Source organism: Telmatherina bonti, assembly GCF_933228915.1.
Source record: "Telmatherina bonti genome assembly, chromosome: 17".
Classification (NCBI taxonomy): Eukaryota; Metazoa; Chordata; class Actinopteri; order Atheriniformes; family Telmatherinidae; genus Telmatherina; species Telmatherina bonti.
In genome coordinates this window covers 26344563-26369203 of record NC_136615.1, presented here as the reverse complement: position 1 = coordinate 26369203, position 24641 = coordinate 26344563, and the positions used below count along the sequence as shown (strand labels likewise).

Here is a 24641-nt window from a genome sequence, read left to right as displayed (position 1 = left end):
GCTGCACGGTGTATGATTTTCAAAGCTCTGTTTTGTTTGACTCTGATTGTTACACTTGCTACATTTTGAAAGAGAAATTGATGACATGTTTTATCTTGAGGTACACACATCAGCCAGGATAGTGTAAATTAAAAAATCCAAAAAGGTAAGTATTAGGATCGCAAGAAGTGTGGAGATTTGACACCACGTCTGAAGATGTGAAGAAGTATGGAGCCTGTCAAGCTCATCGTCGCAGGCAATATGTCCTTTCAGGGTGTACATAAATATATATTTTGATTTCATCTTTAGATACAAATAAAGTGGTTGTTCAACATCATCCTTGGTGTTTAGAATGTATTTGCACAATAAAAAAAAAAAAACTATTTTGTGTGACATTAACATCCTTTTTTTTGTCATTTTCCTTCCTTTCCCTCTCTATAGGCTCTGCTTTACGGCGTCGCTGGCTAGTGGTCCAACTCCTGATGCAGGTGTGGCTGGCGGCAAATCCATCACTGAGTGAGCGCCAGTGCCCGAAGAGTTGCCGCTGTGATGGAAAAATTGTCTACTGTGAGTCAAGCGCCTTTCGTGATGTCCCCAAGAACCTCTCAGGAGGTTGTGAAGGCTTGTCTTTACGATACAACAGCCTTTCCAGTCTTCGTGCAGGTCAGTTTGTGGGCCTCAACCACCTAATCTGGCTCTATTTGGACCATAATTACATTTCCTCTGTGGATGGATTGGCCTTCCAGGGGATCCGCCGGCTCAAAGAGCTGATCCTGAGTTCCAACAAGATCACATCGCTCCACAACACTACATTCCACCCTGTCCCTAACTTGCGCAATTTGGACTTGTCATACAACAAACTGCAAGCTTTGCAGCCTGGGCAGTTCCAGGGCTTACGGAAACTTCTCAGTCTTCACGTACGCTCAAATTCTCTGAAAAATATTCCAATGCGTCTTTTCCAAGACTGCAGAAATCTTGAATTTCTGGATCTGGGTTACAACCGTCTGCGCAGTATCTCTCGGAATGCTTTTTCTGGCCTTGTCAAACTCACTGAACTGCATCTGGAGCATAATCAGTTCTCAAAGATAAATTTCTCTCACTTTCCCCGCCTCTACAATCTGAGGGCTCTTTATCTGCAGTGGAATCGCATTCGCTCTATGAGCCAGGGCCTGACCTGGACCTGGGCCTCTATCCAGAAGCTGGATCTGTCAGGGAATGAGCTTACAGAAGTCGATGCTGTAGTTTATCAGTGCTTGCCCAACCTGCAGACTCTCAACCTGGACTCAAACAAGTTAACCAATGTTTCTCAGGAGGTGGTTGATGCTTGGATCTCTTTGACTATGATTAGCTTAGCTGGAAATGTATGGGACTGTGGCCCTGCTATCTGTCCTCTAGTGGCTTGGCTCAGAAACTTTAGAGGGGCAAAGGAGACCACTATGATTTGTGCCTCCCCCAAGAAAGCCCAGGGTGAGAAAGTGATGGATGCTGTTGAGGCCTTTAGTGTTTGCCAATCAAACCAAGCAACAACTCTGACAGTGAGTATTCCTCCAAACCCATCCAGTGTCCCTGTGCAGACGGAACATCGCCCTGCCATTCCTGCTTTCCCAACTAGCTCTGGGAAGAGAGCAGAGGAATCTCTTAGGGGTCCCACATCATCAGCAGTTACCCCGCCTGTTGCAGTTCCCCCTGAGCAAGACTTAGAACCTGTGTCCTTCCACAAGATTGTGGCTGGCAGTGTTGCGCTTTTTCTATCTGTTGCAATGATCCTGTTGGTAATCTATGTGTCCTGGAAGCGCTACCCTAGCAGCGTCAAGCAGCTGCAGGAGCACTCAGCAGCAGCACGTAAACGTCGCAAGAAACCTCGAGAGACAGAGCGCACCCTGAGCTCTCCCCTGCAGGAGTACTATGTGGACTACAAACCCACCAATTCCGAGGCCATGGATGTGCTGGTCAATGGGACTGGACCTTGTACCTACACCATCTCAGGCTCCCGAGAATGCGAGGTATGACCTACACCTTAACATTTATCTCACTGCTAATAGGTCAGAAGTCATTACTTGGGATGCTTTGATAAATAATAAGTCAACTACTTGGTTAACTACAAAGCAAATAAGGCAACGATTGTTCTCTGACTCTTACTGGACAACAGAAAGATGGGTTTAGCATCATTTTATGTTTTGCGAGGTATTGCATGTTTCTGATGGGTATTTATTTGCTTAAACTTCAATCTCTGCTGAGATGCAAATGTTTGTTCTGCTGCTGAACTGCGCAGGGATACAGATAAATGAAAGTGACTCCATATCCTGCTCTGTATAATCATGAGATTAGACTATGTGGCTTGTAATAAGACATTTTTGCTTGTACAGGTAGTTTTTGCCCCCCCCCCCCCCATTGCATTTCACACGCTTTGCTTTGTGTGTTTAGTTTACTGCAGTTTTTGATGAGCAGTTTTGAATGGGAAGAAAAGCTCAATGCTCCGAAGATTCCCATCTGGATACTTGATATGAATGCCAATGGGTCGCCTTGTCACTGAATAGTTTCCCCCGAGCAAGTGACTTCACTTTTCTTGACACAGCTATGAGTCAGGATAGTTGTTGGAAACTCTCACGTTTCCCACCAACTGCAATGCTTTTCTGCTATATTCCTTTTCATTCTATCTGGCTGCAGAGATTCACTTCTTTTTACTTATTTGTCTAATTGATCAATCATGCATAGCCCATGATAAATAATTTTACTGGTTGTTGCCACTAGTTTTCCACAGAGGGATGAAAAAAGAAAGGAAACAACAGTTGTGATCTATATTTTACATGGAAAAACTATTCTATTCAAAACAATATTTCCACACTACTTAAAATGGGGATACCACTTTTCGTCCACATGATTTTTCCTTTTATGTAAAATTGATACTCCCTTGTCTCTTGCATTCTGCAAAAAATGTTAGTTAAATCTTTTTATTTTGTGATTACTCTAGATTTTCAAGTAGAATAGAATATGAGCCAGATAAGTGTTTCCCTAATATTTAATACTTACTAAGTTTTAGATTTTTCAGCATTTGGACAAAACAAATTTCCAACTGGCTCTGAAATAATTACTAAATGCAGGTTTGAAACAGCATGAAAGTGGGCATCTTCATCCACTTATCTACAATTTTCTGTCATTGACCTTCATTCTTCCTTGGAGGTGGGTCACTTTTTTAAAATTAAGGCTTGCAGGTAGCTCTCATTGGGCTGACTGTACAAGTGGATCACAAGTCATTCTGCCATTTTGTTGCTGTCCACCCTGCTGTTCCCCATAAAGGCTTGGAGTGGCTCCATTCAACCCTCTGTACTGGTTTATGATGAGTGAGAAATGTGTGGCACATAATGCTTGATTATCAGTGACGCTGGAAGTAACCACAACTGCAGTAAATGTTCAGCTACATTATAACATTACACGCAAGGCCTTTTTTTTTTCCTTTTAACCTGGCTTCATTTGAAGTATATTTTATGGTTTTAAAGCAGAATAAAGGGTGGGCATAATTGCATCTTATTTCAGAAAATAAATGTACATCTGTTTGAAAAGGCTCAATTAAAAAAAAAAAACAAAACAGAACAAACCAAAAAAAAAGATCCATTTAAAGGACACTTGATGCATTTAGTGCAGGGGTGCCCAGCTCTGGTCTTCAATGGCCAGAATCCTGCAGGTTTTCCACGTATCCCTGTTCCAACAGGTCTTACTCAAACCAGTCATTCTTTGTTTAAACTTCATGGACCGTTGGATCCATTTCATGGAAGATAGAAGTGGTAGAACAGGGATACATTGGAAAACATGCAGGACAGCGGCCCTTGAGGAACGAATGTCGGTAAACTTCATTTAAATTGTTCTAAACTGTTCATGAATGGCTTAAACATTTTCACTGTTTTTAGAACAACCCAAATGTCTTTAATGGTTATATTTCTATGTTTAAAGACATTCATTTGTCACTTCTTGCTCATTTCTTCATTACAAAACACATCAGAGCAGCATTTCAAACAGTTATTCATCCATTGTTAAGGGTTATTTATGGACTGATTTTACATTAGGCTACATTTTTATTCAGTACAAAAGGGTAAACAGCCCCAACATGTGCAGAAATATTGATATAAATATATTAAAAATATTGATATAGATATTGTACATGATTGTTTTCCTTTTGAAATACTGGGGTATTATCTATTTAGCCAGACTGCCATGCTCTATACCTTAGAATTACCAACAGAACATGTAGAAAAGGAAGATAAGTACAAAAATGTAACAAGAATGTTGAAAAAATCCATGAGGTTTTATTAACTTTAATAGAAGAACTTATTATTTTAAAAATATAGGCTTTTGAGAGCTAGTTGTTATAAGAGTTTTGAATCTTCTGTTCCCTGTCATTTACACAATTTACCAGTAAATGTCCAAATTACCCAGCAGGATACACATCTAAAGATCTCAAATAACCAGATCAATATGTAATGGGTATCTTATTTTCAGTAAACATTGAAAACAACAGTCATATTTTCTGGATTTGACGTTTAGATCATTCAGTAATGTATGGCTGGTTAGTTCTTTTGAGCCATTTTATATCAATAAAAATTATCTAGCGTGTCCTGAGTTTTGCAGGCTGTATATGTGGGAAATTCCACATTTTGAGTCAGAATGTATAACATTTCATGCTTTCAGCATTTATTAGAATAACTGTTAATGTCAGCAATGTGAGGCAAACTGTAGAACACGGTTGCAGTTGGAATTGGGAGGAATTAACAAGCCTGAGGAGTAGGTGATATACAGTCACAGTAGAGATAAAGGCAAAGAAAAAAAATAAATCCAGTCTGTCACATAAGAGATAAGATTGCTGAATTTCTTTCTTAACACTCATTTCATTCCGCATCCTTGGTTCCGGTTGGATTGACTATCATCAGACTTGCATAGCAGCATCTTGGATGGCATTACAAGAGATGGTATCTATGAAAGGTACCTTCCGCCTCCACTGCAGAAAACTCTGCAGAAATTCTCTGAGGATCTCTTAGTGTGAGTTAGAAGGCAGCCTACCTTTCAGTGCTGAAACCCCTACACCTATTATTAGCTGTCTATTTTGACTTGACTTAACTTGGTCTTTTTGCTGACTTTTTGTTTGTCCTGTTTAATAAAGCAGGAATTAAATGATGCCAGTAAGGCCAAGGGCCAAATCAGCATCACATATCCATTAGACCAGTCCTGGAAGTATTGGTATACTTTAAATCCAGGCAGTGAAAATAAATAAATAAAATAAATATATCACTAATAGGCTACTAGAGGGTTCCCTAAAGCAACTAGAAAGAAGCTAAATAGTCCTTAAATGCAATTAAAATGTCCTGTATTTGCCTATCTAGACCAGACATTTTAATTGACAAGAATTTTAAGATTTGCATAAAGTTTTAGGTGCTGAAAGACTAAAATGTACAACAAAACTAGACAAAAGTCTTAAAATTGAAGCAGCTTATTTCAATACAAGTCACTGAATCCCAGTTATTTAAATCATTTTTATCTTTTATATTAACACATTGTATGACCTTCATCTGCCAACAGTGATGTCTAACCTTCATCAATGCAAAAAAGCTTAACTTTAAAGATTCAGAATGGAATAGATGTATATAAAATATGTATAATACGAATATGCACGATTATCCTAGTGCTAATAATCTAAGTGCTTCTATTGTAGTAATACAACTTTAATCAAAGTGCATCCAAATTACAGCTATTCATAAATCCCATTGCATGAACCATATTAGCTGCTGCATGTGATGAAATTAGATCAAGTTATTTATGTTGCCCTCATGCTTTGTGAGTTATTTGTGAGACGTGCATTTTTTTCCCTAAGAGTGGTTGTTTGGATAATGTTCTTAATAACCAATTGTTGTCATTTAATGCAATGCAGCAGGCTGAAAATAAATGTTGTTTGAGTTGAGAGGTGGCTCTGCAGTGGACAGGCAGCCTGTCCACGGTGTACACTGCTGCTTGCCTGCTAATTGCTGGAATAGGCTCCAGCTTCCCTGCGGCAATGAATTGGAAACAGCCCTATAGAAAATGGATGGATGAATTGAAAGGTTGTGCAGATGGTCTAATTTTTTAACTAAGGCAGGTGATATTGTTCCCCCACTGAAATTCATCAGGAAACATCTATCCAACCATTTTCTATACAGCTCAGCCTAATTAAGGGTTGTGGGAAGCTGGAGCCTATCCCAGCAATCATTGGGTGTGAGAGAGGGTACACCCTGGACGGGTTGCCAGTCCATCACAGGGAAACATTTCATAGGAGGTTAAACATCTTTTTTTAATTGTAAGCCATACTGGAGAAGATTTTTTTTTTTTCTGGATATAACATAATTCTTAGTGTTTTAACCCTTGTATCATGTTGAAAAAAAATCACATTGGTTGTGTTGCGGGCCATTTTGACCCACACTGTGTAAATCTAGTCACAACATTAAAAAAATGTAGTTCAACCAATAACAGCTTTTTTTCAGATTATGTTGACGTTTAAAAAAAGAGACATTCAATATAATCTTTTAACTAGAACGCCATATTTAAAAAATATTTTTGCTTTTCCCTCTTCACAATTACTTTTAACTTGCCCCATTTTCTCTGATGTTCTCAGTTTGAATATTTTCAATGTCGTCCAGATGATGGACAGACAGTAAATGTGTTTTCTGCAGATGTAATTCTTGCAAGTTCTGACTTTACTTTTTTCTGACTGTTACAAACATATAGCTTTCTCTTTAGAAGTTAATCTCCAAGGTAGTAGGATGTAAAGAAGTTGTCACATGATGTTATGCACCTCCATGTGGCTTTCAAGTGTACACTTACATATTTTATGCATAGCTAGATTTTGAATCACAGGCTATCCATATTTTTAAGCAATACTTGGCAGGATTGTTGGGCATGTACTGTCGGGAAGGACAGCACTGCCTGAATGAAATAAGGCGCTCATCGACAGTAACGTGCAAAGCAAGATTCTACAACAAGGTAGAATTTCAACCCATTTATCCCGAACATCTGATCGCAGCTAGCTTGTACCTTTCATGTCAGTCGCTCTGGTATTGTGGTTGTCTGAACAGATGACTCGAGATTTTATGTCAAATATCTCCAGAGACATATTGTTGCTGGAAAAATCTTCATTTCACAGACTTACAGTACAGGGGCAAGAAAGTTTATCCCCAAGACACACCTGTCTGTGTATGAATGTCTATTCTAAAGCATTGAAAACATAAATAAGCAATCAAAATTAAGTACATTAAAGAGACTTTTTTTTTTTTTTTTTTTTTTTCACTTTAATCAGCAACTTACCCACACTAAAGTGTCAGGGTCAAAATGATCCCCACCATCATCTTTGTATACAAACACTGCACAGATGTTCGACAACGCTTTAAAGTCTCCAAATATCACTCAAATGTTTATGAGCCCACCTGAGGAAAAAGTCACAAATTTTCATGAAGAAAAAGAAAAGATAACCAGTAGTTTGTTCATCACAAAAACTGAAATGGATCAAATTGACCCTTAACATAATATAAAGGTTAAAACAAAGATGCTTTAAACTATTTTTTTTTGACAGTGCATAGTAAATTAGCCGTCGATAAGTGAAGGGATCCATGTACCAAGCCAGCCATTTCTCCAACCAGCACTCTCTATAAAACACAAATAAAATAGATAAATCTTGTTTAAACAAATGCACCCAGACATGGAAACTGGAAACATAGAAAAATAGCCATCTGGCTTTGAAGAAAAATTAGTGAATATTATGTATTTTTTCTTATTGCTCTTTAAACTTTAATTTTCTTTTCTGTTGATATCATTGAAAATACATCCCGTCTAGCCTTATCTGCCCTTGTGTCTCATTTTGAAAAACTGTGTTGTGGGGAGACAGGAGCTATCAGTCAGCAGAAAGTCCTGAGTTCATCTCAAATGTGCTCCGATCTTGTTTCTACATTTTGTTGCCTTCGCATAGACATAAATCACCCGACAGAACATGGCAGCACCTGCTACACTCTGCCCACCTCGCAATCCTTGCTCCCTCTCCTCAGGCTTGAGGACAGAGCAGCTCCCGTCTGTTCATCTCTAAGGGAGGGGATTTTTTTCTTCCACCTGTGTCATTCTTACCAATGCTTTTATCTGGAGTGTTTGTATTATCATTCAGGCGCCTCTTCACATAATCGGCCTTTAATCTTTCCCAGGTCCACTTCAAATTAGCTTAACTTTGTCTATCTTTTTAGCAAACTACCTGGAAATGGTGCAGTCCTCATCTACCTATGTCAATTAACCCACAGAGCACATTTTATCGTTCCTCTATTTCAGTTTAATCTTCCTGTGATTGGTTTAATTTCGGCGATACTCCTGATGTGCGCTGTAGACTTCATTTGCTTTTGTGTTTTATCGTGTGTGTTATTTTATGCCTTTTGTTCCTTTTTTATTCTCTCTTCTGACTTTTAACCTGGCAATATGACATTATAACATGCAGAGTGTTTTCTCTCGATTACTCCATATCTTTTCTCACTATGTAAAATGTGTTTAGCAGTGCTATGCTCATACGGTTATATCTATCCCCCTCGCTGCTGATCTGATTTGTGTCTCTTAGCCGTCTAAATCTAAAAGATCTATGCAAGCATCCATTTTTGCAGTGGACACAAAACTGCTTAAATTTTCTTCTCTTGTATAGATTTTGATTCAATGCCAGGTCAACTTTGTCAGCTTAATTTAAGCCTTCCTTTTCATAGCCAGCTCTGAAACTATTTTTGTTTCATTGCCAGAAGGGCTGCGTTCTGACTTTACCACTCCATCCTTTCTTCTGATATTACTGCTGAGATCGCTGAGATGCTACAAAATTCCTTTTATTTCTTTAATTTTCTTTTTTTTTTTTTTTTGGATACAACTAGAAAGAAATGTTTAAAGAAAAATGTACTTAGAGTATAAAAGGTTGATTGGTTGGTTGATTGTTCCTCTCAAAGCTTATCAGTCAACACCTCAACTTTTTTTTTTTCATTCTGTAAAATGAAATAAAGTTTTATGATTCTTATTGCTTATACATTCTAAAGTCAATTCTACTTCCTTGTGTTTGCAAGGTAATGTTGTAGTATTTCATAGTTTACTATTTGCATATGAGATTTGATATATCAAAATTTATATGACTAAATGCACTTTTTTCTACAAGTTTTCCTTCAATAGTATCACTCACTGATTTTCATGGTCCAGGCCATTGGACACTGGCTTGTGGACCAAATGTTATATTTAAAAGAATAAGGTATTTGAACTTGCCTGTAAGCTGACTTCCATCCGTCCTTCTCTGAGCGCCTGGGAAATATGTTGTGGATATTGAGCCTCTTCGTGACTCTTTGGATGGCCACCTGACAATAAGGACACAAATTGTAGCTGTTGGCAATGTTTTATAGCAGCAGCTAATGCAGCCGTGCCAACAGTCATCTATCTATCTATCTATCTATCTATCTATCTATCTATCTATCTATCTATCTATCTATCTATCTATCTATCTATCTATCTATCTATCTATCTATCTATCTATCTACATATCTATCTATCTATCTACATGTCTGTCATGCCATAAATAATACAAATTACTGGCCTACTGCAACCTTTAGATAACATGTTTATGAAAAAAAAAAAGGCCCAAGTCTTCTCCTGATTACATTACTTTTTTTTGTATATTTATTTTTTTAGTGAGAAAGAATGTAAAAAAAATGTTAAGATAAAATAATTAGCATTTGTTTCTATTTTCACAATGAGCGTGTCAAGTGTGGTCAGCATTTGATTTTTTTTTTTTTTTTTGTTCTTTTTAATGCTGTTTTGAGAGCCCAACTCTTCCCTGCAGAATCATGATATATAATTTAACATTTACAGACTATTTTTATTAAACAAGATCAATTATTCAATAATTAATGTATAAAAGAAACCACTTCACCATGTTTGGCAGTGTGGTAGACGTTGGCAGGGGAGAGGTTTATTTGCTCTTTCCCTGAGGCTCTCCTTATATGACCCCTGTATCTCTTTGATTGTCTTCATGTAAAGGCTTGGTAACTTGCTTTTTGAAGTCATGTTGGCACTGTGGATATAAATATCATGACAGAAGTTGGCAAAAGAAACAACTTCAGTAGTTGTGTTCATTAATACATCTATATTTTCTACATGGTGTTTGTAGGATTGTTGTTGGTAGTATTTATTCAATTAACTCAAAGACTATCAGAGACTAAAATGAACAAGCATTTCATACAAGACAATTAACTTTATAAAATATAAAGAGAAGGATAAAGCTGCAGTAATTGTTCTAGAAGAGCTTTTTCCTCCCTGCCTCTTCACTTGTCCAACTAAGTCCTGTTGTCGAATTGTTTACCGCTCAGACAACACAAGTGCCAGGAGGTTAGTCAAGGGCAAGTATGTTATCTTTAATCCAGTGAGGGGGCTAAACTTCTCTATGCTTGTGTCTTCAGTCTACAATTAGACATGTGGGAGTTTTCAAACATGCACTGTGTGAGAGAACATCTCTCTCATCCACTAATCCTGTCTGTTTCACACTCTGGTTCCATGCTGCTGCTTTCTGCATTGCTGTTTGATCCATCCTTAATGAGGGTGTTAGATCACCAATACAACAATTACATTACCTGAAAATAAGGCAAGACTTTTCTCTTTCCCTGCAGTTTTTTTTTTTCCTAAAGCAACCCGAGTGTATTGTTACAGCTAAACTACGGTGCACTTCCTCTGTTGTTTTTTTTTTCTTTTCTCTTGTGACTCCTGTTTTAAAATCTTCTACCGTTTGAACCTGGGGGCTCTTGCTTTCTACCCACTCAATCAGCAGTTCTAATTATTCACTACCCCCCCCCCCATTTCCTCTGCTTGGTGTGCTTAGTTTGAACCATTTGTGTTAGAGGTCTCTCATCTGTTTTACTGCTTCAATTTTAACTGTTGAAGTAGCTACTACTGTTTTACTGGGCTACTTCTATGCAGGCCACCATATGGAAGAGGGGGGGTAGTGTGACATATTGTAACTACATGTGAGGGGATAAACTGGAGACCACTGAGAGAGACCAACTGGTAAAGTAGCTATGAAATCTAAGCCACACCTGAATGTGACCAGTTTTTGGCTTTCCTTGTTTTTGACACTTTGCTCATGATTCTACAGAGGTTAAATAAATTCCTGCAATATTTCATAAAGGCCATGTTGAAAAATTCTTTTTTTTGTTTTTACAAAACTGCTTAGACAATGAAACATTTATTATGACACATTTTGAGACAGATTATTTCCAGAAACTAAGCAATAAAAGAGTGACACAGACAGGAGATACTTATAATGAGAGCTGGGTTTGGAATTTGAGCATTAAATTAGTAATTATACCATACCTCTCCAAGCAGTCTTCACACTCTTTCCCAAAATAAATAGTCACTGTTTACTAAATTGAACAGCATGAATATATTTTCATGCAACTTCTACATCATCAAGATGAGAAACTCGGTTGTTTAACAATTTATTTCATATTCACTCAGCTTTGCAGATCATGACTAAAATAACAATATATTTACATATTTTTGCCTTAAAAAGTTGAAATCATTTCTTTGATTTGTATTTGTAGATAAAGGTTAGCACAGCAAGAATAAAAAAACGACTACTTGACTTTTAATAGAATTTACTAAATTAAGCACATATCTTTGTTCACTGTTGAACTTTCTCTCACAATTTCCTTTTAGACATTAAAACAAAAGACATTCAAATTTTTTTCTGACTTTTTTAGAAGTCACATTTACAGTCCTGTTACCCTGCATCATCCTGGGACTTAAAAAAAAAAAAACAAAAAAAACCCAAACATTTTGTTCCAGCCTTGGAGCATTATCTAACAGCTGCATTTTGCTTTACAACACAGCAACTGGATATCAACATACTGGCCGTTTTGAATGTGCAGCATGGTTGAATTAGCAAAGAAACGCAAGAGGAAAATAAATCAAAGAGCAGAAAGAAAGAAAATGACCAAACAAGGCATGAGACAAGAGGCAACATCAGACTGACTTTTACTGGCTGAAGAAAGCTAAGAGTGGAGACAGGATGGAGGCCAATTTCTGATTCGCCTTCATTAGGAGGCAATAAAGTGCAAAAACCAGCAAAACTTTAGTGGTGATGCTTTAAAAACAAAACAAGTTTTCTCTTTTTGGTTGTTAGTTGTTTGGGTCATTACATTATGTTCATGACATCTGTGTGCGCAACTGTGAAAGCCTTTTAAGGGTGTTTTTTTTATACATATTGGACTATGCATACTCGTATCTATACTTGTATGCTCTTCTTGTCGTCAATCTGATTAATTTAAAAAGAAAAAAACGCTAACCAGCATGAAGTGTCTGTCCTTGTGAATCAGCAAATCAGAAAACGCACAAGCATATGAAGACGAGTCACTCACTGTTCCACATGTAAGTTCATTGTTGTCACATCTGTCTGATCCTTCTGAATTCATGCGCGTGGAAGAGGTTAAAAGCGATGAAGCCAAGCGTGTGACAGACACTTTTAATCTTTTTTATCTCAAATCTGAGCAAGAAAAAAAGGTTGTAGGAACCCCCCCATCGATGAAACTTTTTAGACATTTTCTCCCTTTCAGTAGAAAATGATGTGCTATTTAATAAATTCACAATGAGCCAAGTATAACCGGCCTGTCGTACTGACATAACATCCATTTTATATTTCATTTTAATGAGTTTCATGGGGTTTAATGTCAAGAATCTTACTTTAAATTTATGACTACATCTTTCAAGGAACTAAGGTCTTAATTTATTACTTTAGGAAAAAAAAAGTTTTTATAGCAGTGTAGCCTGTCCTAATTAGCTAACCACTGTAATTAAAATGCACACTCTAAAAAGAGAGGGTGGGAGCTTCCATTTGCAGCTCTTTGTGGGCGGACGGAGTATTAGGCCTGCACAAATATCTCAAAGATCTTTGCCCTCATAGGATTTTTACCTACTTTTTATTAAGAAGTTGTTGTAGCACAACAATGCATTCAAATCTAAGGCATTAGTCAATCTTTTCACTCGTGGAAAAATGTTTTTTTTTTTTTTTTCTTGATGAGAATCGAGGTATTTTGGGATCATTCCTCTTATAAGGTTCCAGATGATCTTCAGCACACCTCATTTCATCTTGACTGATTAGAGCTCCTCTCAGCAACGTTGGGGGTGTACACACAGCTCGACAGGCAGTTTATTACATTAGACTTCTTGTTCACATTGGAATGTCAAAATGTAGGTTTTTATGGTTTCAACTCCTGACCTTTTGGCCCTTTATATATGCAAACTTCGACTCCTAATTATTGATTCTGACCACAAAAAGTGATTAGAGGCCACAGGTCAGGTAATGACTTATTAGAGTAGCGATAAACTGTTACAATGCAGCTGTAATGGTATTAACTCCAGGCAAAGAAAGCCAATCATTTTGCAGAGCTGGGGGCTGGTTGTAGTATCATTGGTCCTGACAGTATTTAAATCAACCTGTCCTGTGAGTTCAACACAGAGAAAGGACAGGCTGGGACTTGAAATGGAGTAGATATGTGGGCAGGTATGCACTTGGCAGAGGATCACGTTCAACATGATGGAGCATTCGACAACCAGAAAGGAGACGTACTTAAAAATGCCAGAAGTATGAGGCAGTCATCCAGATTTCTCAGCTATTGTAGACTGGCAGGCGTCAAAGAGACAGAAGACTTCTCTGCAGACAGCTGTCCATCTGCTTTTTTTTTTCTTGAGCAAAGATAGAATTTAGCAAGACGCCATTCAGCAAATTCGGAGTTCTTTCAGAGCTCAGAACAATGTGGAGCGTCACTGTTTTTTTTTTTTTTTTTTAGTCCAAACCTGCTTTGTCACTCATGAAAGTTGGAGGAAATACACCTGTGGTGTCAACACAACTGTAAAAGTCAAAGTGAAAATAATACTTAAGCTTATCTGCATCAAAATGGTTCTTACTACATAAGAAAATATACTTGTTGTTTTAACTTATTAGTAACAAGTAAGCTGAGTGAGAAAAGGACTGCTTTTAGGTGTTCAGGTTTTAGATGAGAAGTAAATAAAAATGCAAAAACTAATGTGTGACTAAAATAAAAGTGAGTATCAATACAACAAAAAATCACATTCTTTATGATTTTGTGAAAATTTTGAAGAAGAAATAAAAAAATAAAAAAAATTCAGGAACCCAAAGACTTCTGTACAAACAGGTTTTGGGGCGTTCAGGTGTATGTTAGCGTGTGTCAGTGACAAGAGACTTCAGCATTCATGTGGAAAAAATTTAAAGTGCTTTCCAGTCTTTCTCAGAGGGAATCCCCTGAAAAGCTGAACTCATGGTCAGATCTGGCAACGCTCAGACACGTTTTTACAAAACCCCACGGCTACATCTCAGACTACAGGCCTCAGTTAGCATCAAAAATGTCCTATTTCATGACAGTGTGGGTATATAAAGAAAGAACATGTATGGTTTGTTTGGAAGGGTTGAATAGAAAAGCACATGGAGATGTGTGGTTGTAATGCAAAGCAGCACATTTGATTAAAATCATACATGTTGGAACAAACGTCTCCATATCGTTTAACAAATCCAAAGATAGCTGATGTTCCGGCTTATTTTGCAGCTGCAGTACTTGGTCGCCTTACAGTCCTAAAGTCCTCTGTATGCCAAAGTATTCTGAAGTCATGTGAGGCCATCTGTCTGACAGCTAAAAGTTTACTTAAACTGACTGGGTCATGCAACGGAACAATAATGCCAGACATCAACCTGATTAAAAAGCAGAGACAGGACTTTCAGAAATGTGCAAAAACAAATTCCTGCAAATTCCAACTTAATTAGGCAAATTTGAAAGAGCAGTTTGCCAAACGTCCTTCACAACAATGTATACCAAAAATGACTAAATTGCATTTTTGTTGCCAAGGGTGGTTCCATGAATCATGATCTGCAGTTTGTTGTTTACACATTGTGCATGCTGATTTGCTGACTTTTTCATCAATTAGATGATGCCAGCATAATATGTCATGCCTTCTTGTTAAACTGGGACAATAATTATTTCATTTTGAACAAAGAACAATTTTCTTTTTTTTTTTTTTTGTCTTGTATATAATAAAACAGGAGGAGGTCATATTTCCTGAGTTTTTACCAACAAAGTTAAAAAGAAAGGAAAACTCAAATCACTTCATGAAATTTTGCAGTTTAAGTTCATTCAGTTAATTTAATTCAGGCAATAATATAAACTGTATTTTTGTGTAAAGGGGGGGGGGGTTTGCAAATGTTAGAACAGACAATCAAATTTGTTGCAAGAGTATGTATGTATGTATATATATATATATATATATATATATATATATATATATATATATATATATATATATATATATATATATATATATATATATATATGTATGTGTGTGTGTGTGTGCGTGTGTGTGTATGTAGGTGTCAGAGCAGGCCGCCTGCATTCGGTGCATCCTCTCATGCCGGCACAGAAAGTAACCTTCATCTCGCCAGCTATGCTAATCTCGGAGGTTTCATTCTGTTGTGTCTTCCATTTCTTTTAAAGCCCTTTCCTCCACTGTGTCAAGCACATATTATTTTTAGTTAATTACCTGTCTCTAACAGCCTCCAACATCCCACTCACCGTGGCCTCAGCGCAGGAGCCTGATGCAGGTCGTCTTCTGCTGCAGGAAAATGTATACCTCTCATGATTGATGACTTCTCTTATCCTGCAGCTTCACGTTAGTATTCTAGCCTCACATGTCCAGGCTGCAGAGGATGTAATATGAACATGTTAGAGGAATAAGTCCTGTCAGATGGTTTGCCTGTGCATTGTTATTCCAACAAAAACAGAATAACATCTTGACATTTGTTAAAAGCAATAGAAAGAGAGCAAAATTGTCTATAGAGTTATTTTTTCACCAGTACACATGCTCAATCTCAAGCACAATTTTCCTTTTTGTGCAACAAGGCCCGTATAGCATATGTCATATAATTTTGAGGCCGTCTTTAACAGTAAAATATAACGACCCCTCTTATTGATCGGATTAGTTGGGTAATAAAAGCAGTGTATTGACAAAACTGACAATGGATACGTTGGGGATTGATTGTGCCATGAAGCTAGTGAGGCTACTTAGGGACCAGGACCCCAGCACTGTATTCATTGACAACCTCATGAAATGTGAAAATGGTCACAGATAATGATGATCATAAAAAGAGTATAAAACCCACCTGAGCCTTGTGTCTCATATATATTGGCATCTAATGCTTCACATTTTAGAGTTATAGGATGGAGCAAAAGAGTTTAAACAGGACGCAGAACGGCATTTGTTGCACACTTTTAGATTTTTTTTTTTTTTTATAATTGTTAATGCATTTATTTCAGGCAAGATAAAGGGCAAAACTACTAAGAAAACCTGCACTTTCAGTATGCATTAACACCCTACCTTTTTGTTTTTCTTGGCATTTACAGCTTTTCCTTTTAGCAGAAAGAACTAACCTCTTTGCCCGTCTCCATCTCAGTTCGATAGATTGTCAGGACTTCAGGGTAGGACAATCACAAACAAGCAAAGGACCTCCAATATCTCTATGTCACAGGTACGCAACAAGACGAATAAAAGAAATAAGCAATCACAACACCGAGGGTCCTGCTGCTGTATCTTTTTATGGGGTGGTAAGGGGTCAGTGTGCCTGGAACATGGCATATATTCTCTTTTACCACCAGGTTTTTGGTATATCAGATTTTAAAATACTGCAGTAACTTCTACAAAGAATAGGAATTTATATAAGAATATACCAATGTCGACTCCTTACAAAACCAAACTGCTTATAATTTGCGCTGTTCTTCCCAAGCCACCATCAACTATTTGAAAGATTCGTAAATGGACCAGACCATACTTTTGTACTACTTTCAGTTTGCGCTCAGTGCTACGAGGGTCACAAATGATCTTCTTTATGATAGAAAACTGATGTTTCTGATTGTTGTCATACCTTTTTTTGTAATCCTAGCAATGATACATCCTGATATTCCTGAAATGCCTGTTTTGCACGTGTGTTTGATACCTAACCTGAAAGGCACCAAGCAGCTCAAGTCCACCCATATTGTTGAGAACACTTTTAAAAATTTGTGACCACCATTTGTGGCAAATCATTCCCAAAATTGAATGGAATCTAAATCAGACTAAGACCAATTCTCTCTACACTGTGTAATGTGCCAGCGAGTGGAAGGTTATACAACAGCTGTTTGGATCACACACAGTGGCTGATTCAGCAGCGATGCCACATGGGGTGTGCATGTCCAGGCTTAGGAATATAAAGTACTAGCTTTAGGAATCTGAAATACTTGTTAAGTTTCAGAGATTAAGACATAGGTTTAACAGAAAAAAGTATTAATCCGTTCAGAAAAACAGTGCAAACCTAACTGCACCCATTTTTACATTTCCAATGATCAATCTGCAGTTATGTCTTTCATATATACAGTTTGCACGGTAGCTCTGAAGCAGACTATTGAAAATGCAGAAATTGGTGCAATTAGGTTTGCAATGATTATCTTAACCTATGGCTCACAATTTAGTTGACCAAAGGTCTTTTTTTTTTCCTTTTAGATTTTTTTTTTTCAGCCTCTAATGCCACCATTTTCCAGCTGATTATCACCACTAAAAGCAGTCAGACTGAATAGATGGGGTCATTGCCCTCTGTATTACGACATTCATCATCAAATGAAATTATCTTGATGTTCTCACCTTGTTTCAGGAAATGTATGTATGTATATATATATACATACATAATATATGTATGTATATATATATATATGTGTGTGATTTATATATATATATATATATATATATATATATATATATATATATATATATATATATATATATATATATATATATATATATATATATATATATATATATATATATATATATATACGTGTGTGTGTGTTTTAGTTGTGAACTAATCACAAATTAAACAGTTAGGCAGGTTTTTTTTGTCCAGTCTTTTTAATCAAGGTAGGTGGATTTTTTTTCCCTTTTAATCTCTTCATAATAGGGGCCAGTGCAGGGCAGTAATCAGCATCAGGCTAACCAGTTTTACGTTCATAAATTGATGTTTTGCACCTATGACCGCTCTGGTTGATGAAGGTAAAATAATCTACCCAGCACGCATGAGAACTTGAGTGAGATTAAATAGCTTGTGTCAATCTGGTCGTCCATTCGGTCATGAATTATATTACCTACAGAAAGAATATAGGTATACAGAAAGACAAAGAGGGAAGGGGGACAAATAAAATAAAATTACAATAACACTCCATCATTTATAGTAGTGAGAGGCGTCCTTTATAATACACTTTTTTTTTTCTTTTTTTAAATTTTTTGGTTCTTTTTATGCTGTTGATTAAAATTCATCAGGTAAGCTGCAGAAAAAAGGGCCCCACTGAACAGGCTCAGGAAAGCAATGGAAAATTACAAGTTGAGCCAAAAGATAGTGGTAGACAAAAGGAAAGGAGAGAGAGAGAGAGAAATAGATAGGTGGACCAGGAGTAATATAGGGTTTAAGCATAGAGAAAAATTGATAGTTGGAAAGGAGAGCGGGACACACACACAGTCACACTCTCAGCTCTCTCTGACCTGAGAGGCACAGCCTGTTTGATTTAGTGCCAATCAGAGTTTTTAATGTCTGTGCAGAGCATCATAATTTATTAGGATTATCATAAACTTGTGCAGGAAGAAGGAGCGGGGCACTTGTGCCTCCCTCTCAGAATGAATTACTTGCTGCAAGCCGAGGCGTCAATCAGGCCAGAAATGGCAAAACCAGCTTCTTCCCACTTTGTGTTTCTCTAGCCTCTCCATGCAGCCTTTCAAAACTAGGACTTGCAATAAATACTCACCCCATCATATTCTGCCCTACTAGGATCCAAACTTATCAGGTGAAAAGGAGCTAAAATTAGATTCTAATTATGTTATGGCTTGGAATATTTGCCTCTCCTATCTGCACATTGCATGGAAAACTTTGTGGTTGCAGGAATTGAAGTATTTCTGTCAATACAATGAATAATATCACAATGGCAGCCCCACACTACACCCTCTAAATCAACCCCATATTGATTCTATGAGGAGTCTTGTCTTTTCTGTGGCTGCTAATCTCTCTGCTTAATTTTAAGGCTTTGTTGATGGAACAGTTGCGTCTCTGGCTGTTTTTTTTTCTTTTTCTTTTCCTATAGAGATTGAAATGGACACAAACGCTGATCTCCCATCACCTGTTAAGCCTTTTCACTATATTTTTTTTTTATCACATGGAAGATGGATAAAGTCAATGAAAGCATTCTGTGGAATAAAGTGATAAAGCTTTATTGTATCCATCCACAAGTGAGTCCTTTCTGCTATACTTTACCCTCTTCACAAGAGCAGAACTTTTATTGAATTAGTTCACCCAGGACAAGAAGTGGGTACATAAGATCAGCAGTACAACTTATTATGTAATCATATAGAGATAAATAGCTTGTTTTCATTTGTAATTTTCTAGATGTGCAACAACAATTAAATCCCTAAAAGTTATGTTCAATCATCTTTGTGGCAAAAGTAATAGAAAATTGTCTGCTTGTTAATTTTCTGGATTTTCATCAGTTTTGCTTCTGAAATCCAGATGGATCTTACTGAATAACTTTGGTCAATTGTCGCTTCATGTAATGACCATCCCCACCACCTCCTGATGACTCAGTTCATAAATGCAGCACTCCAACCATTCATTAGAGTTCCTCTGAATCACAGCCAGGAATTAGTTGGCACCTGAATCTGACTGAGAGAAATAAAACAAGAGAAAAGGAAAGAAAAGAGAGAAAAAAAAAGAGCAAACGCACATAGAAATGAAATTCCTGAATGAAATAATAGGCCATGGTGCATAATTCACAGACACATCTACAGGTTAACACTGTTAACTTAAAGATGCAGTGTGTAACAAAATCAAGAATCAGTGACAGAAAAATGTTATATATTATTAAAAACGTTCTTTCTATTAGTATCCAATCACTTTACAAAACAACTGTTGTTCTTTTGTAGTTTTTTTTAAATCAGCAATTTAGTTGTAACTTCTGTTACAACTAGATAGATAGATAGATAGATAGATAGATAGATAGATAGATAGATAGACAGAAAGATAGATAGATAGATAGATAGATAGATAGATAGATAGATAGATAGATAGATAGACAGAAAGATAGATAGATAGATAGATAGATAGATAGATAGATAGATAGATAGATAGATAGACAGAAAGATAGATAGATAGATAGATAGATAGATAGATAGATAGATAGATAGATAGATAGATAGATAGATAGATATAGGCATAGATTCAGATACAGTGTGTTGTTAAACCAGGCTCATAAAATGACATTTTTTCAGTTGCTATTTTTTTTTTTTTTTTGCTTTCCCAGTTGCTGTTTCACTTTTTTTTTTTTTTTAAATATTTATAAACTATATGTTTAAATGATCAATTCTGAAAATTAAATCTGATTTGTTAACTTATCTCATGACTTTGCATTTTTTTTCCATTTTCAATCCATCATTTAATCTTCCTTTTAATTTCACCGACATGGATTGGGTAACCATATTTGGACATGTGGACAAATTCACTGATTACATGTTTTCAAGTCCAACTGGACACCAACTGGGGAGCCAGACAATTTGACAGATGTCCCTTGACAACCAAAGTTTTTCAGTGCAGTCCAACCTGGAAGCAAAATGAGCTCTAAAAGTCTAACACCACATGGCATGACTGACCAAATGTTGCCTATTTAAATCAGACATGCAAGTTCAGTTTTTAAAGAGTCAGATTATGTCTGTGCTGTTTTTGTGTTTTCTGTAATTTGTCATATTTAAACCAAAGATTTAAAGCCCACGGTGGCATGCGTTGATCCTGAAAACACACATTCTAATGACTGATGGATAATCTGTGGAACAATACAAGGGATGGCTTTTGGGACTTGGTTTGTGGCTTGTGTTACCATGAAGCACAGAGGGACTATGAGAGCCATACAGACTGGAAGCCTAATTAATCCAGTCTTCCTTAATTAGTCCCCCTCTCGTCCATTACACTCTCGCCAATCTTCAGATGCTCACTTTCCCTCCTCCTCTTTCCTTGTCCTCCCCACACGCTGTCCCTCTTCTTCTCCATCTATATTTCTTTGTCTCTTCTGCCTATTCTCCGTCGCTCTGTCTGGTTTGCCATCTTTTCAGGCTTGACTGAATGGTGACAATATGTTATGAGGTGATAAACAAGCACACGGTGCTGGAGAGGCCAGTTTAGGCGAAGCTATGAATTTCTCTGTTGTTACTTGCCACTAGAGGACGAGACAAAAGCCCAGCTGTAGGCGGCTGAGAGTGCCTGCATCACATTGCCTTTGGAGATATGTAGTGTTTCACAATGCAGGTGGTCACAGTGTGGCTGGATGGCAAGATGCCCCAAGCGCTGCAACTCCTTGCTTGCAGATAATGACAATAATCTGCAAAACATTGGATGCATCCCTCATAGCAGCTGGATACCAGGCCATGGTGGCAACTGTAACCAGGGCCAAGCCAGTCACGCTCAAAGATGCTGACTTTAATGAAGCTGGGCAATGAGGCCCAACCCATCCACTCTGTGCCCAGAATAATGAGGCGGTAATTCCACCAGTAGCCATGGCCATTCACAAAGCCTGCGATGTGAATACTGATCAAGACTAACTGTTGACATTCTCCTGCACCATGCTGGGTTCATAATGAGCTGCATGATTAACTCATCAGTATTTGTTTGTCCATTTTGCATGGAAGATAAAATTCTTCAAAGTGAAACAACATTGAGCCTTTTATTATCTTATCTTTAATAGGCTACAGCAGACTGAAGTCCCACATTTATATTTTTCATTTTCATTTCTTCTGTTTATTTTCTTTCTATTTGGGATGAACAAGTATATTCTTGTTGATTTAGATTATTCATTCATCTATTTAACTTTATATTTTTAACTTCAGCAAGGAAACAATCTTCTCATCTATCTCTAAATTAAATTTGTGTTCATGCTTTTTTTTAAATTATTATTAGCTTTATCTCTTATATTAATAATAAAAACACCTGAGATAAAATACTCAATAGCATTATTCAAAGTGCATCTGAGTCACCCACATTATTGATAGGGATTAATAGTGCAAATCCATCTCAAGAGTAAGTTCAGTTAAGACATTTACTCTGTCAGATGCCTGAAACAGCCGATGAAAAATGATAGAATAGAAGATTATAATTATTCAAATCAGATAGGTCTTACTTTCAGTGGATTTGATAAATATCTGAGGGGACTTTTTTTCATCTTTTCCCCTTTCCATACCTGTAAGGACAAGCTATCAAGGTCATCTGGCGTCCTCGTTGTGGATCTACTAAACACCCGCCCAGATTTTCTTCTTCCTGTCCTCTGCATCTTCCACTGTAACCCATCTCTCTTAATACAGTATAGTTTTCATCTCCTGTTTTTTTTTTTATATCCGTAGGGAGGAAGATACAATTTGAAACTGAGACCAAGTTAAGGTGAAGTTACCCAGCCACCCCACCCCCTCCAGTAATACTTCAAATGTCAAAGCTTAGTCACAACTGCCTTCACCATATTAGATGAGGCTTTGCTTGGCATTTCGCAGTGAACTTGCTTTCAGATGAGATAAAGAATCCCTCTGGTTTTTTCAGATTGGAAGGTGTTTCTTTATGTTCACGTAGAACGTCATGAGTCTTTTCAGCAGTGCACATTTACCATGTTTGTTGTTGCATACTATAGACTGTAGCATAATTTCAGGGAAAGTCGTGAATAGGGGGAACACTACATGAAAGAAAAAAAAAAGCCAAACAAAGAAATTCCCAAATTTATTTTATGTATTTATTCTGGAAAAGCAGTTTTATCAGTTTCTGACTTATCCCCACCCTATAATTCTAGGTTACTCAAAGGCTGTGTAGGCCTGGGGTGTGAGTGCAGAGGCTCAGTGAATCACTGCCGTACTGCATACAGTCTGCAAGCTTAACCTCCACAGTCCTTAAGCAATGACAAGAAGTCTGTTTAGTCTGCTCCAGTTTAGTTCTTTCTCCCGCATTTCTTTCTTTTACGTTATGATTCACTGGTGTGTATCTCTTCTTTGAGAATATATTTTGGTGCATTTGATTTTATTTTGTTCTCTCTCTCTTTCTCTCTCCATTTTTTTCTTTTTTAGCCTATTCAATGTGGCCCATTTCCTCTGAGTACATTTTTGGTTCTCTCTGTGTCTTTATTTCTTTAGCTCTTTCTTTCCCAGGGCCTGCTTGGCATTATTTACATGGCCTACTTTCTGCACCATGTGATTTGGTAAATACTCACAAGTAGATACTTAAGCAGTAAACACTCTCCTCATTTTAGCTAGCGTAAGATTTGTATAATGAACTTGATCTATACAATGCTTGTTTTACAATCGGATAATGTGCCTCGTCATGAATTGAAAACCTTTGCAGAGTCATGGGAAAAGTGACAGACAAGGAGATCTCCTTGATTTGCATTAGACAAGATTACATTATTTGGCAAAAAATAAAGAATCGTCTGCAAAATCTGACTTTAACAGAGGCCTAGATCCTCACAGACAATTTGGAGTGAATCACATAACTGCTACAGTTGTGCTCATATTTATTCATACTCTTTCATTAAAGAAGGAAAGAAAAACAGCTACCTGTAAAATAAGCTTAAATTAACTGAAGTAATAAATATATTTTTTTAATGAAAATCATTACATTATTTTGTAATTCTGGTTCAATAGAAATATTTTTTTAAAAAGCAAACAAATAAGATAATATATTACATATTACATCACTCATAAGCTAATTTTTTTGTTTTTTTATTTAAACAATCCTTTAATGTTTCCGCTACGGTCAGGTGTTTTCTGTTCCTCTTTGTCAGACTTCTGCACCTGTTGACAGGTATTTTTGTCCCACTGTTATTTTTTTTTTTCTTTCTTCAACTCAATTAAATGAAAAAACAGTGTCTTATATTACTAAATTATATTTTTGCAAATTTTTAGTTATTGTTCCTTTTTTAAGTCTCCAGTTATTTGAGTGACTGTTGTAAATTCAGCCTTTTATTTAATCAAAAGGTATGAATACATATGAGCACAACAGTATGTAATTGAAAACTTAAAATCTATTTAAGATACTCAAAAATAAGGTTATTTTCTAATTTTCCAAAAAAGAGAGAGCACCGTGATACATGTATGTGGAAAAAAAAAATCTAAACTTCCAGTTTTCCAAGCTGTGAAATGGTCTTGCTGCACTGAGCTCCTGCCACCAATCCCGCATTTTATGATATATCCAACAATTCAAGTCTATCTACTTTAGCTTCCAGCGCAATACGGTACATTTCCAAGAACAATGCCTCACAAAAATCCCACAAGTTCACTGCAAAAGCAGAAAGATGTCGTTAATAAATGCTTCAGATTTAACCTGCTACAAGAAGATGTAGCATTGCTAATCGAGCAGGCATTACTCAGCCTCCCACAAAATATCTTCCAGGATTGACTACATTTTAACTTCAGCTACAGTTATACCTTACGTTAAGTCAATCAATATCCGCCCACAACACCTGGATTTTTAACCTATGATCACATTGCTGGATCTCCTCCCTGTG

The 24641-nt window shown here is 36.9% G+C and overlaps 1 protein-coding gene across 1 annotated transcript in view; it reads left to right on the top strand.

Moving 5' to 3' along the window:
* Positions 1-207: 207 nt before the first annotated feature.
* Positions 208-24641, top strand: part of LOC306768143 (leucine-rich repeat transmembrane neuronal protein 4) — a gene marked incomplete at both ends in the record, with an annotated part of 109897 nt that continues 85463 nt past the window's right edge. Inside the window, 2 exons of the mRNA XM_079256375.1 lie at positions 208-235; positions 421-1982. Coding sequence (XP_079112501.1) covers positions 208-235; positions 421-1982 — 1590 coding nt within the window. The remainder of the gene's footprint in view (positions 236-420; positions 1983-24641) is intronic.